This window comes from Erpetoichthys calabaricus, chromosome 1 (assembly GCF_900747795.2).
Source record: "Erpetoichthys calabaricus chromosome 1, fErpCal1.3, whole genome shotgun sequence".
Classification (NCBI taxonomy): Eukaryota; Metazoa; Chordata; class Cladistia; order Polypteriformes; family Polypteridae; genus Erpetoichthys; species Erpetoichthys calabaricus.
The window spans coordinates 65,465,061-65,480,563 of NC_041394.2; the positions used below are offsets into that span (position 1 = coordinate 65,465,061).

General features: G+C 36.8%; 1 protein-coding gene across 2 annotated transcripts in view; it reads right to left on the reverse strand.

Annotated features, from left to right (window-relative positions):
• Positions 1-15,503, reverse strand: part of ddah2 (dimethylarginine dimethylaminohydrolase 2) — a 69,048-nt gene that overhangs the window by 46,956 nt on the left and 6,589 nt on the right. For both annotated transcript variants that reach the window (XM_028801154.2, XM_028801149.2), the window contains exon 2: positions 905-1,582. In XM_028801154.2, the coding sequence (XP_028656987.1) occupies positions 905-1,201 (297 nt within the window). In that variant the 5' untranslated portion in view covers positions 1,202-1,582. The remainder of the gene's footprint in view (positions 1-904; positions 1,583-15,503) is intronic.

A 15,503-nucleotide genomic window follows, 5' to 3' on the forward strand; every position in this document is an offset into this window, starting at 1 on the left:
ATGCAGAGCAGGTTAGAGATTATGAAAGTACTAAAATTTGAAAGTCTCAATAAATGATAGTAAAGATTGCATTAGCACAAACAAACGGAAATTATTACTCTGTGAAATAATGGAACAGCGAAAAGAGATTGAATATATTGTTTGGATTTAAACTTTAAGTTGGAGACTTGCAGATCGTCTAATTCGTGTTGCCATCAGAGAGAAGTAGTGTTTCTTCCCAAATAAGAGGCGTATCTGCGAGAATTAAAAGATTTTTTTGTTTGGTGAAAGTGAAACCCACATATGCGAGTGGCAGAGACGCAAAGTGGCTGATGCGTAGCGCATGATGGGGGGGTTGACGAGTGAAGCGAGTAGGGGGTGAAGCCCCCTAGTGATGAAAGAAAAAGGGAAACGGAACACAGTTAACACATGCAGACACAAATACGTGATTTTGTTTGTGCTTTTTTAGTTTAACACTAATTTTGATTTGATTCTTGTTTCACCCCTTTCCTGACGAAACATTAGTTGGTTTCCTGATTTTTGATCCTTGAGTGCCTCTCATTTACGTCTTTCTCCTAGTCCTTTACAAAAAACGTTTCCCCAAATGTCTTTAAGACAGAACAGCTGACACATCACATCATGTGATTTCTTCATGTGACCAGCAACAGGGATAGTTGCTATAAATAACATGGCTGTAGCCATACAATGATAGATGCAAAACGGACATTACCATATAAAAAAACAAAACACAAAATGGCATCACCAGGATAACAATATGATATATAAACACGGCAAAAATAAACATTAAAAATTCAACAAGTAGAATGAAAAAGCTCAGGGGTGTTCACAACACATATTCACAACACAAAGAACATGACTGTCTCAAAAAAAGTGAAAAAGAGTCATTCAACAATGTAAAACATACCTCTTTACGTCGACTGGCACTCCAGGGCCTTGTGATGAGCGCCGTGTCTCCCTGGACTATAGCAATGTCTTCCACACGCCAACTGTCAGGTAGCCCACTGTCTGCCGGTATTTCAATCAGCTGTAGCCCCAGCTTCTGCCGTAGGATTCCGGTGTAGACACCATACTGGCGCTGTGCTTTGGCCAAGTCAAGTTCAGCTCCCTGCTCATCCTTGTCACCATCCTTTTTGCCAAAGGTATCAGGGACGGCTCGCACCACTGCATGAGTATACTTCCCAAATGCAAACGTTGTAGCCATTTTGCAATGTTTCACTTTTGAAGTATTCTTATAAAGAGCACAGTTGACTTTTTACTTCCAATTTGACTGCTTGTGTTGACTGAATTCTCATTAAACCTGCAGTGCAGAGGGTAATGTTTAAAGCATTGAGGAATTAGTTACCAGTCAAAGAATTGCATAGGCATAAAAAGGAAGAGTATGATGTTAGAAAATAATTGCAATAATTATTTCCACTTGAGGCAGTTATTGAAATGTCTGGCAAATTAAATAACCTGTTAAAAATATCTGATTGTTGACTCAGCAATGAATCCCTGAGTTGGTTATATTAAGGCCCATTCCCTTGTTTCCTCTCTTTGGAATGCTGTCTTTTCTATTCTTTATAACGATTTCCCAAAAACAGACCTGAAAAAGAGAGAAAAAAAAATCAGCTCAGCCACAAATGTTCAGTGTGTGATTGGCAGCTCTGAGTTAAACAGTAAATAATAAAAGTTAATATTGCAGCATTCTGGTGAAGCAGTTAAACAACCCCAGAGAAAGCTGACAAGACACTGCATTAGGAAATCTGATCATGGCAAGACAAGAACTAACAGTGAATGGCAAACACAAGCCACAGTTCTTGACATAAGTGTAAAGGTGAAAAAACATGCAAAGCAAAATAATTCAACAGTAAAAGGGAGACACTGGGAATCTGAAACAAAAGAACATCAAGTCTGAGCAAAGGTCCGTTGTACACTGCTTCCCTAAATCTTAATATGATTACCTAAACAGCTGCCGGTGAGCACTGACTACATGAACTACTTAATAGTAACAAAAGACACAACATTCTGGAAATGTGCAAGTCTTCATGGAAAATTGGAATTTCGTAATAAAATACATTACAGGATATAAAGCTACCCCCATCTTAAAGTAGTAGTAGTATGAGTAGCATTGAGAAGAACACAAAAGGACACTAGCATAAAAATCCAAACTGTGAGGTTTCAGGGTCAGCAAAATACATTATTTCACATCAAGTTTGATTTTTAATTTGTTTAATTTTGCCTTACATTTTATGTCAATTTTTCTTTTGGTTTTGTTGTTTTAATTTTGGCAACACAGCCATGACATCCACATGCTGACATATTATACAGCCAAAAGATTGATTGCCAGATTGATTATGAAAGGAAATGGACTAGAAGATGATAAAAAATGGAGTTTGAGATGGGCTAAAGTCAAATGCAAAAAGAACCAACTGATCAAAACATAACCATAAAATACAAAAATAAAAATTGCTACAGTCAAAATACCAAAGAAAAATTCTAACTAGCACTAGTGAAATTTGGGTTAGTTTTATTGACAAACTTTGACAGCAGTGCACTGCCATCTTAAACACCAGCAACCTCATGATGTCACATGATGTCACTCCTAAAAACGACCTGATTGCAACTGGCAGCACTGCCAACAATACAAAATGATAAAATGGTGGCACCCATGGAAAACAAAATACAGAACACCAAAACAAAATAATGACATGAAAGAAATTAATTACAGAGAACAAAACCAAATTCAAAAAATAACAACAGGAATGTGTTCATTGTTGTTCTAAACATAAAACGTCAATAAAAACATACAGTAAAAATAAGGTCAGTAAAAACAAGAAAAAAAATCAATAAATCCTAAGATTATGTATGTGTACTCTTTGAGGATTTAGTACACAAGAATTGGTGTGTGTTAGATGATGACACCAACATTTTTTAAAAAATTTACCAAAGGTGTCTCAGTAACCTTTTAACTTTTGTTGATCTCTTTGGAGTCTTCATGATATAGAAATATAAAATTGTTTAGTGATAAACTTTCTAACTGAATTTTGTCAACTTCTGGAATCACAGATTTCTGCCTAAAGTACTCAGCAGCTATTATTGTTTAGGCCCCTAGTATTGCACAAGTAGAAGGATTTTGACTAAATAATTAACTATTTTAGAACTTTTCATAATACTTATTAAGAGAGGGTGTTTCTAGAATATACCATTTATCTATATGCTGATTGATATAACTGTAATACTTCCTTACATGTTGTGACAGATGGGGGCGCTCTCGCTCCCTTGAACCCTCGGATCAGACGCCAGACACCAGGTAAAAGTCCAAATGTTAAAATTATTATTATAATAAGTGCACAAAGCACCCTCCACTCCACAATTCTCAATAAAAAACAATACAGTTCTCAATAAACAATCCTCCACTCTCCCAGATGCGTTGCCACACTTCCACCCAGCTCAGCTCGTTTGTCTGGGATTTCCCACAGTCCTTTTATAGTCCTTGACCTGGAAGTGCTTCTGAACCCTCAGTCCATGTGACTTCTTAGCACTTCCGGGTCAGATCAAAACTCTTCTTTTTCATCCCGGAAGTACGTCATTTCTTCTATCCATGTGCCTGGGACATACTTCCGGAGTGTAGGGAAAATAGTTCTTACTCCTCCATGCAGTGTCCTCTGACAGCCCCCATGGTATCCAGCAGGGCTGTGAATTAAAAGTCCACTGTCCATAATTCCCTGCTGGCATTCAGGGCACTTCCACGCTACAGGGAGGGCTCCACCTGGCAGCCTGGGGGTATTGGCCGGGATGAGTGGCCGGCCATATCCCACAATGTAAATAAACCTAGCTGGTTAAAGGAAGCTATTTTGTTAGATTTTCTCGGTCTGCCATGTTGCATTAAAACAAGAACACAGGGACTCCACCAATTGGTTTAAATAAAGAATGTCAATTTTGAAGGTCATTTATATTGATGGCTCAAGACTCATTCTTTATCTACTAAGTGTTTTCCACAACATTAGCTTTAATTCTAGTATGTGGGGTTAATCAGGGTGGTACTCCAACACTTTATGACGATTCTTGTCTTTTTGTTCACACATTTGCAATGCATAAATGTAAAGAACATAAACAACTCAGAAACTGCTGAAAAAGTTGGTACTAAAGGCAACGCTTGATTAAATAAAAAGACAAACTCAATCTTAAGCACAAAGGCAAATCATTCTCATTTAGTGACAAAGATTAATATAAGAAATGAAGACAACAGCATATAAAAAAGCTAGAATCATGATCCTAAGACACCATCGAGATCAAAGATGAGTAAGGACAGTAAGCATATCTTGTTTCAGTAAGTGTTTAATGAGCTGAATGGTTACAGATGTGTAAATCATATAAACCACAGCATGGAGAAAAAAAATGCTAAATTAATATCTAGAAGTAATTTAGTTAGAAACATTCATAACTTAATAAAAATGGGCAAAGGGCATCACATCTAATCATATCATTATACCAAGACGTGTATCCTTGGAACACAGGCAATCCTCCGTGTTAACATTACAGCATGCATTTTTAATTAACAGTAGGCTTTATCAAAAGGAAAATCAAATTACCAGTTAATATACAGTACCGTAGAACCAACTTTTACACGTGTGTGTCATTATCAATTATGATCCTGCCATGACTATGATCATATGTTCACTCTGGTAAAGCAGATTTATAAGGAAATGCAATGAGAAAAGTCTCTAACGGTAAAATTACACAGTTGTTTGTTCTGACAACAACAAAAATGAAACCTGCCCACTTTAGAAACAGAGCACCATCTAAGGCATCTTTAAAAGACTGTTGTCCATAATGCAGAACAAATACCTAATAACCAGGGAGAGAGAAAACATGACACACTATGTGCTAAGTAACAAGAGAGATAAACAAGAAGCATCTTTCTTTGTGATGCATGAAATCCACCAAATAATAAAGACGTCATGGATTATCAAATTATCAAGTTAAACATTACATCTTATGTATTCATTACAAAACCTGTCAATAAATGAGACATTAGTGTTTGTCAAATGTTTTGTTGTCTCAGTAAGTAAACTTTTAAACAGACAGGGCCCTATAAATTGAACCTTTCTGTTAATTTATACCTAGAATCATTCACAAGACAGTAAAATTGCAACAAATGGGATATAAACTGAACTTTTGGATTAAAAGACAGTTCTTTTCTACCTTTTAGATTGGACACAAACTTGGCCGTGCATGGACACACCTCAGCCTTTATTCATTGAATGTACACAGTATGTTTATCAAAAATGACCATACTGTATGGTTTTATCAGTTACTCCACCTAAAAAAATAGTTTTAAAAACAAAGCTATAGTCAAATTCTATATAAAAGGAAAAAAAATGGGAGATGAATAAAATGTGTTGCTGGCCAGAATGCCGACTACCAGCATAATCCTGTAGAGAAATTACCTTAATGATTTCTATGACCTATTGGTTTGAAGGCAATTAGATATTTGGTAAAAATTCCTCTGTGATTCCTTTCTGCTCATAAAAAATTTAAAGCACAATCTAGCATCTTTTTAAAGGCCATACTTGTTGTTACACAGAGAAGCTCCTGAAGCACTGCAATGTTTGTTCGAGATCAGAGTAGTATGGAGAGGAGAGGACTTAATTCACTTAGCAATTTGAGCAAATAACAGTAGAGTATTGAGCTTACACAGAAGAAATTCGGTAACCCACAGTCTGTGTCTAGCATGAAAGTCTTAACTACACTTGTATGTAGTTCATGTTGTGTTTAGTTGAGTTGAAAATTTATTGTCATGTGCACAGTAAACAGTCAGTCACACCATACAATGAAAATCTTACTCTGCATGCTCTTCCAGCCGCTAGTTTACACAAGTTAAACACAATTAATGTGCAAATAGTCAATTGACAATACATAAGAAACTTCCACAGTACATACAGCAGTGCAATTTTTTTTGTTCTTTATTTCACCTTATACAATTTCTTGTATTAGGAATTTGTTAGTTTTTGCATACTGCGGTGGGTTGGCACCCTGCCCAGGATTGGTTCCTACCTTGTGCCCTGTGTTGGCTCCAGCAGACCCCCGTGACCCTGTGTTTGGATTCAGCGGGTTGGACAATGGATGGATGGATGGATAGTTTTTGCATACCCCTTGGGGTCAGAGCGCAGGGTCAGCCATTAGACAGTGTCCCTGGAGCAATTACAGGTTAAGGGTCTTGCTCAAGGGCCCAGCAGAGTAGGATCTCTTTTGGCAGTGACAAGGATTCGAACCAGCAACCTTCTGGATACCAGCACAGATCCTTAGCCTCAGAGCCACCACTCCACCCCAATTTAAGCATACAGTATACAGTGCATGTAGTGCTAGGGAGATGTAGCATGTTAGCCATTACGAATGTATTGAGAAGTCAAGCAAAATGACACCTTTTATTAGCTAACTAAAAAGATTACAATATGCAAGTTTTCGAGGCAACTCAGGCCCCTTGTTCAGCCAGGATGTTATAAATACTGTGAGCATTATGTAAACAAATAGATCATTTTGACAAATTGAAACATATACAGTAATCTAAAAAAGATGTAGTACATTTTCATAATACAATGTCATAATTCAAAAGATGAGTAGAGCATATACATTACTAGCTGGACCTACAGTAGATAGATAGATAGATAGATAGATAGATAGATAGATAGATAGATAGATAGATAGATAGATAGATAGATAGATAGATAGATAGATAGATAGATAGATAGATAGATAGATAGATAGATAGATAGATAGATAGATAGATAGATAGATACTTTATTATTCCCAAGGGGAAATTCACAGTATGTGCCAACAAAGCCAGACATTTTGAGGGGGAGAGGTAATGGATGGTGAATGGGAATCATTCACAAGACTAATTACCTATGGATAAGATAATATCTGCCTGATGGCAGGAGTGTGATATTTTCGTTGTTTTTGGGGTGAGCTCTGTCCTTTATAAAGCTGTGGGCTCTGCTAATGACTCATGGTAAATGTTCTTCAGAAGATCTTCCTGAAATGGTTTGGGCAGTTCTGACCACCTGCTATAGGGCCTTGCAGTTCTGTGTAGATCAGCTATCAAACAATACTCTGATGGCATTGATAAGAATGCTCTCAATAGCATTATTACCACTAAAAAAGCCACTAAGGATTCTGGGGGTCATGGCAAATATCTTTAGCCTTCTAATGATATACAAACACTGTTGAGTTTTTTTTAGCAATTAAATAGTGTTGTAGGACCAGGTAGGATCTTTCACTCTTCTCCTCTACTTCACCGATATTTGTGCTGCTCCATCCTTTTCCATAGTTCCGCAATCATCTCCTTTGTTTTACTAACATTTAAGGAGAGATTGTTGTCCTGGCACCACATTACCAACTTTTTCACCTCACTCTTGTAGGCTGTGTCATCTCTACCAGCAATCAGTCCAATGGCTGTGGTATCATCAGCAAATTTGATGACACTACTTTTTTTCTGGACGGCAACATAGCCACTCATGATGAAGTTATAAAGTTGTGGCCTTAAGGTTTTAGTTTATAATTAATGCAGATAAAATTAATTAAACTATAATTAACTAATTGATGAAGCTAAAATTAACAGGAGAATATTGAAAAAATTTCATGGCAGTCAGGCAATGTCCATTTTAAAATCTGAACTAAGTTAATTTGAGAAATGTTCATCAGGATCTTGCATGACACACAATAAATGCAGTAGCACATGTACTTATTTGAAAGTTTTGTTTTCTTGTACAGGCATTTGTTTGTCACACACTGATGATATGCCCTACTTATTGTGGTCAGATTGCCACCACTAGGGACCCAGAAGGTGAGGATGGTTGCTTTGATATGGTGACCAACTTGAAGACCCACCATCATATAAACACAACAATACCCTTGTTGCCTTCTATAATTTTGTCAAAAACTAACCACTTATCATAATACTTCTGTGCATTTGTTGAATTGATGTTGTAATTTTGTTTTGCTTTTTGTATAGTACATTAGAAAAATAGGTGGCACAGTGGTAGTGCTGCTGCTTTGCAGTAAGGAGACTGTGGAAGATTGTGAGTTCGCTTCCCAGTTCCTCCCTGTGTAGATAGCGCTTTGAGTACTAAGAAAAGTGCTATATAAATGTAATGAATTATTATTATTATTATTGACAATTCAGCACAACAGAGCTCATCAATCCTTTTCAAGTAAACTTCAGTCTTCACATTTTGATCTTGAATTTGCTTTGTTGTATTAATTTTGCTTTTATTGTGTTTAATGTAGGGGTGTTTGTCAACTCATGTTTTTATAGTCTGCAATCTGCAATCAGAATAAAAATCCTTAGAATAAATGCAATAAAAAATGTCAGAATTAGCGTAAGCCACCAAAATTCAGTGTGTTCTTAAGAAATGTAATGATTTACTTCATGATGTTTAAACGCATGCCCGTCAAAGGGTCACCATCCAGGTTCCTCCCAGGTATGTAATACCACCCTGAGCCAAGAGGGTGTGCTGCTGCTAACTGTGTCATCTTCCTTTGCCTCGGAACTTGGCCAAGTGAGGGCAACTGACTCCACCCCTTCCAGCCCCAGGACCATAAAAGCTCAGCGGCTCGGAATGAGGCATCACATGTTGACGAGAGAGGAGAAGGGTTGGATTTCCTACAAGCCTTAATAAGAAGTCTTACTAGAAGCCACGATAGGCTGCAGTTTTCTGTTACAACACCAGAGGGTAACATTTCTGTTTGTAATTGTGCCATCGAGGGTAATTTTCTTTTGTTGTGGAGGGAAACAGGGACAGTAGGGTTAGCACCCTAACATTTATCATAGTTATCAACTTGTTATTAGATCAGATGAACATAAGTCTCAATATTATTGATTATAATCAAAATTTGTCATTTTTTCACCTTCTAAGTGAGGTCCATAGAGGGTTATGTTCCAATTAAAGCATCAAAAATGAAAAACAACATCATATTTGTAATCACTGAACTTAGAATAGTCTAAAACAATACCCCATATGCTTATGTTTGAAATTAGTCATTATATATCCTTCTGGGAGTGGCTCCATGAGGGTAAGGAGTAAGGACCACCAGTAAATAATTAAATATCAAAAATATTATCATATTTGTGATCTGCAACTTCAATACAGCATAAAGCGACACTCCACTTGCCTATATTACCAATCCCCATTTTTTTAAAGTTTTGTGAAAAAGAGTATTTTTGACCCCTCATATCTCACTAGGGGGTGATCCCCTGGAGCTGATTGACATGGCATGCACAACTTCAAGTCCTTCCGATCATTTTTGCTGAAGTCACCTCTTGGTTTACTGTTTATCCTAAGGATGTAATTTCCAGCACAAAATATGGTCCAAAAATTGCCTAAAAATTAGGGGGTTCCAGGTCTAGAAGTACAAAAATTGGGAAAAGGTCCCAAGATGCTCACAGTCATGCATAAGTAGACATCATGATGCATCAAACGGTATATCATATGTGGAGGTTTTCTCATACTGGGAGGAAAAAAGAACTAAAGTGATTTCAAAGCAATTATAAGTCATTCTTATCAACACAAAACTGGTGCCTCCAAGGGCTGACAGCACCACTTTATTTCAGTTTACCTAACTGCCATCTATGCCATTCATTTTTATTGTAGCAAATTCTGTATTTGTTAAATAGGATGTGAATTAAGCAGATTTGTGCTCAAATTAAAAAGGTGTCAGGAAAGGTAATAGGAATAGAACCCAAGACAACCAAGTGTAGGATTACACTTCAAATCCAAGTGCCATGAGGTAGGCATGTCCTTAATGTAAAAGTGAACACCAGAATATAAAGATGGAAAGATTCAACTAGCTAGCTAATGAAAGGTAGCAAACAACGAGGCATCAGTCACTCAAGAATACATATGATAACAGCAGAGTTAAACTGTTAAGAGCAACTGACATATGTTGACAGAGAAAATGGATTCAAACTCAAGCTGTCACAGCAGCCCAAGCAGTTATCTTTAAACAGAGATGACAGCTTCAAAGCAAAACTGTGACAGCAGAGCAGGAGCCAAGCCATCAAGTGCCAGAGAATCAGCTGAAGACAGTGACACCCAAGACAAAATTTGAATCCTACATTTGGAGGGAAGCATTGAGTCTCACTGGTACTGTATGAGAAGAAAATGCCAAAAATTATGACACTCTTAAAAATAAATAAATACACACACATTATGAGTAGCATTAGAATTGCAAAACAGTAGAGGTTGAGAAAAACATAGAACTGCTCAAAAAACAAACAAGTCAAATGGGCAGCAACAAAATCACTTACAAAAGCAAACACAAAAGTAATGATTTATTGCAAAGTTGTGATAACAAGCACATTGAACAGCCATCCTAAATAAGGCGACACCATAATGTCACACACAGCAATTATACTGGTTATACAGTAGCAATGCTGTTGTTTCTCTTTATTATATTAAAAACGTTTTCTGTTGTGTCCACGTTATTCAGACGTGACCACTCCTCTCCACACCACTCACCCAATCATTACTCCTACATCCTCTCTCCATTCCACCCCGTGACACTCTCAGTACTCACTCGCCCTTCAACAGAGTCGGTTATAACGGAAAGGCAGAAAAGCAAATTATCTATTCAAGAACGTTGAATTTTAGACCACAATAGAAAAAGAGTGTCAAGAGCTGATAATGAACTTTGAAAAAAAGAAAATAAACAAAAAAGAGCTGCATAAAATAAAATTCAAGGAAAAGAGAATCATCCAATAAATGAAAAAGAGAAAAACATCCCGAAGAATATGCAAACAGAAATGCGAAAAAAAAGCATTGTTTATAGAATGTAAGTTAGAAGATAAAGTAATTCATAATATTGTAACATTGTTTTGTAAATGTAGATCAAATTACAGATTTATTCATACATTTTCTAACCCGATTATCCAGTTCAAAATTGTGGTGAGCTGGTGATAATCCTGGTAGAATTAGTTGCAAAGCATGAATCAACCCTGGACCCCATACTGGTCAACAACACTTCTAAATCTGATGTCTTTAGTACGCACTTGCATTTGTGGCCACACTGGTGTGGTGGTTTACCAGGATCAAGTGGCTAAAAAAGTCAGACAAATGGATGGTGACAAGTGAGAATCGATTGTAAAGCTGGTCGATCAATAGCTGCAAGACACTCAACATCATAAGGCCCAGACAAATTCACCACACAAAGTGCAATCGTGGCAAAAGGGTTCTATTAAGATAACATAAAAGAATAATCAAGAAAGGCATAAAAATGATAAAATGCACATGCTTGGAATTAGAAATTCAAGGAGAAAACTATGGGGAAGAAAAATGAAAAAGCAACTATCAGTTAATTCACCTCTTTTAACATAGCAACGTTCATAATAGCACAACACTATTTGAGTTAATATAAGAAAATAAAAAGAAAAAAAGTGACAAATATACATTAACATGAAAACCAGGAAACACAGATTCAGGCAAAGCTAAAAGCAGAACATTAAATACTAAATATTTTTTTGAAATGAAAGAATGCTTATTAGGAGGTGTCTGTCCATACCGATTAACAACAAGGGAAAGAGAACACTCTAATAGTTCAGACTTTAAATATTTAAGGGGGTTATTCACTAGGGTGTAGAGGATAATGCTGTGCACTTTAAGGTTTCAGGTTTAACTCCTACCATATGGAAAGCAGTGAGCCAAATGCTGGGGATTTGTAAGTCACTCTTTGGAGAAGACAAGTAAACAGATGAATCAATTGCTAATATCATGGCCTTTGGCTACGGTAGTGGACTGTAACACGAAGTCCAATCCCCCCAAACACATACAGTACTTAGCCTACAGTGAACCAAATTTACAACGCTGGGAACAATTCAAAGCAAGTAATATGAAAGTTGCTTCTGATAAATAAATCTATAACTTAAAAGAAGGTACCTTGATGATGAATCTAGGCAAACTGAGAGGTGGTGTGATGTCTAAGCAATTGATGAGTACTGAGGGTTTAACATTAAGTCAGTATGGCTATGCTTTCATCAATTGGCAGATTAATTTTTCATTAGTGGTGGGTGTGCAATTATACATTTTCCTCTTAGAAGGAAATGGAATTATAATTAACATGATAAAAACTAACTATATGCAAGCCAACGTGCACACAGTGTTTATACCAAGGGACAGCGTTCAGGCTGGCAAAGCAGTGCCAGAGATAAAAGGGGCAGGAAACGGGCAGAAAATAGGAGGTGGACTCAGTATGGTGTGTAGAATATACTGGAAATGTGGAAGTCAGCTCAGCTCTGTGTGTTGCTACCATGACCCTCAACCAGGTAAGGCAGCAAGAAAATGTTAGCATGAAAAGACAAAATACTCATCCTTTAAGAATAATTGTTGCATATTGTACAAGTGACACTAATAATGCCATATATAAACTTATTTCATGTGCAGAGGCTCCAACAGTATAGACAATTCAAGCAAACAGTCAACAAGGGGCACCATACCTCACAAATATATAAAAATAAAGACCCTTGTGTATTGTAATTCGACTTGGCCGCCTTCACTCCAAATAATGCAGGAAGAAGAATTGATAATGTATGCAGGCAACTACTAGATGGTTGTATGCCACAGTCATTTACAGCATACCCCAAAGGTAATTACTTCTTGGGGAGTTATTTAATAGAAGGGTTATGGGCAGGGGCAGATATACCATCAGGGCATTCTGGGTGCCTTATGACCCCCCTCCTTCCACCCGATGATATGATTAAGTATCTGTGAGTCGAAATGACCAAGGGGTACCCTTCCCTCTTAATGAAACGATTTTTGGGTTAAATAAAAGAGAGGAATTCAATGAAGCAATCACGTCTAGTGCCAAAATCAAGAGTGCGAAATTGGTGACTGTGCACTGCATTGTTTAAAATATGATAAGCTTTCTATTAAGGCGCTAAGTCACCCTGGTTTTAATCCAGCCTTGGTTATGGGTGATGAGGGAAGGCAAGTTCTGTGATTTTCTTCTAACTGCACTTTTTATAGGCTATAGGGTGTTTATTGTCAAATGTACAAAGTGCAGTGAAGTTTTTACTTTTGTGCACTAATCAATATTCAACACGTCTCCTCTTTTGAATGATGTGAGTGGGAAATGAAGAAATAAAACAGAGCAGATTGGATCAGAGTTGTTATATCAGTCTTATGTTTATTTTCCTTTCCTGTATTTTCTTTATTTAAAAGTATTATTTTTCATGTGGTTATTATATTTATATATTTTTGTAACCATCATCCTATTTAATTATTATTAACTATCTATATATTACTTATCCTGTGTTCCTTGTGTTTTGTGGGTGAAACCCCAGGAGGCAGGGCCACCCTAACCTCACAGGTGAAGTATTGCCCTCAGTCTCTATATTGCAAGGTAGAGTAGCAGACTCTTCAGTGGTTCAATGATTAATTTGTTTGCCTTTATATGTAAACACTTTTTGGGCTAATTTTTGCCCTTTTGCTCTTTTTGATCTTTTAAAATAATAACTTCATTTGTAAATATATGGAATTGGACTAGCTCCATACCGTTGGGATGCATTTTGACATGTTTTACACATTTAAGGTATTCTTGAACTTAAAAATCCTTTTCTGCATTTTTGAGGTATGTGGAGTAGAGATTGGGATCAGGCTGCCTGGGGTGATACTAAGGAAGGCCCTGTCTGGCTTATGGGTGTTTTTTGAGACTTCACAGACTTTTGCTATGTTTTCTACACTAATTCAAAGCAAATCAGTAGAGGTCAAGAAAGACATAGAATTGCTCGAAAAAAAAGCTGGAGACAGTGACACCCAAGACAAAATTTGAATCCTACATTTGGAGGAAAGCATTGAGTCTCACTGTTATGAGAAGAAAATGCCAAAAATTATGACACTCTTAAAATTAAATAAATATACACTCATTATGAGGAGTGTTAAGAGTGCAAAACAGCAGAAGTTGAGAAAAACACAGAACTGCTCAAAAAACAAACAAGTCAAATGGGCCATAACAAAATTGCTTACAAGAGCAAACACAAAAGTAGTGAATTCTTCCAAAGTTGTGATAACAAGCACATTGAACTGCCATCCTAATGAACTGCGGCACCATAATGTCACACACAGCACATATACTAGTCATACAGTAGCAATGCTGTTGTTTGTCTTTATTATATTAAAAACGTTTTCTGTTGTGTCCACGTTATTCAGACGTGACCACTCCTCTCCACACCACTCACCCAATCATTACTCCTACATCCTCTCTCCATACCACCCCGTGACACTCTCAATGCTAACTCGCCCTTGAACGTAGTCGGCTATAATGGCAAGGCAGAAAAGCAAATTATCTATTCAAGAACTTTGAATTTTAGATCACAATGGAAAAAGAGTGGCAAGAGCTGATAATGAATTTCGAAATAAAAGAAAATGAACAAAAAACAGCTGCATATAATACAAATCAAGAAAAAGAGAATCATCCAATAAAGGAAAAGGAGAAAAATATCCCGAAGAATATGCAAACAGAAATGCGAGAAAAAGCATTGTTTATAGAATGTAAGTTAGAGGATAAAGTAGTTCATAATATTGTAACAGTCAGGAAAAGAAATTACCACCAAGGCAGTGTGTCCTAAAAAGCCATACAAATGGAGAGGGTTGGGCAGAGGAGCCACATCTGCCACTCTTAAATAAAGCAACCACTGCTATTCTGGGGGGTTGGAAATTTTTAAGGAAAAAAAAAAGATATACGGTGAGGGTAAAAAACAACATTGGGAGGTTTTTGACATGTGGTTGTTCTTCGTCTGGTTTTTTTGTTTTAGTTTGCATTGTCCAGTGAAGGCGGAAGAGCAATAAAATCTTTGTTTTTGGACTGCTACAATCACTTGCCTGTGTGGTTTATTTCTCTCACCTGGAAAGAGATATTGTAATATTGTTTTTGACAAAGTGTTAATGTAATTTAATTTTTTATTTACTTTTTATTACTTTTTATTATGTTTTACTTTTTTCCTTCTACTTTGACTTTTTTACTTTTACTTTTTAATACATTTTATTATTCATTGGTGTTTAAAATAGACAGTTGTAGTAAAGAACTCAAGTAACTGCTTTTCTTTCTATAATAACTAACGACCAAACTAGTCTTCGTCCCACGCCACGCATACTCTTCTAAATACCATCTCTTTAAATACAATCGCTTTCTCTAATGGAGGAGCGCCCTGACGCACTTCGAGTGGCTCAGCTGCGAGATAGGTGCCTGCCTAGCCTAATAAGAAATAGTCATCTTATTAACATAATACAAAATGGTGGTAGCCACAAGTTAAAAACAGCATGAAATGGCAACACATGATACTACCCTCATAATGGTAAAAAATAAACAAAAATATAAGAACAATTTCTAATGAAGGGAAAACATCCTAAAGTTAAATAGCCACATGAAAATTCTCAGTTATGACAGCCAGGAGTTTTCCCCGAACCGCACAATGGCAGCACAGAGTACCTTTATGAAACAGGAACAGCATCTTGGTGAATGGTCATTGCCAG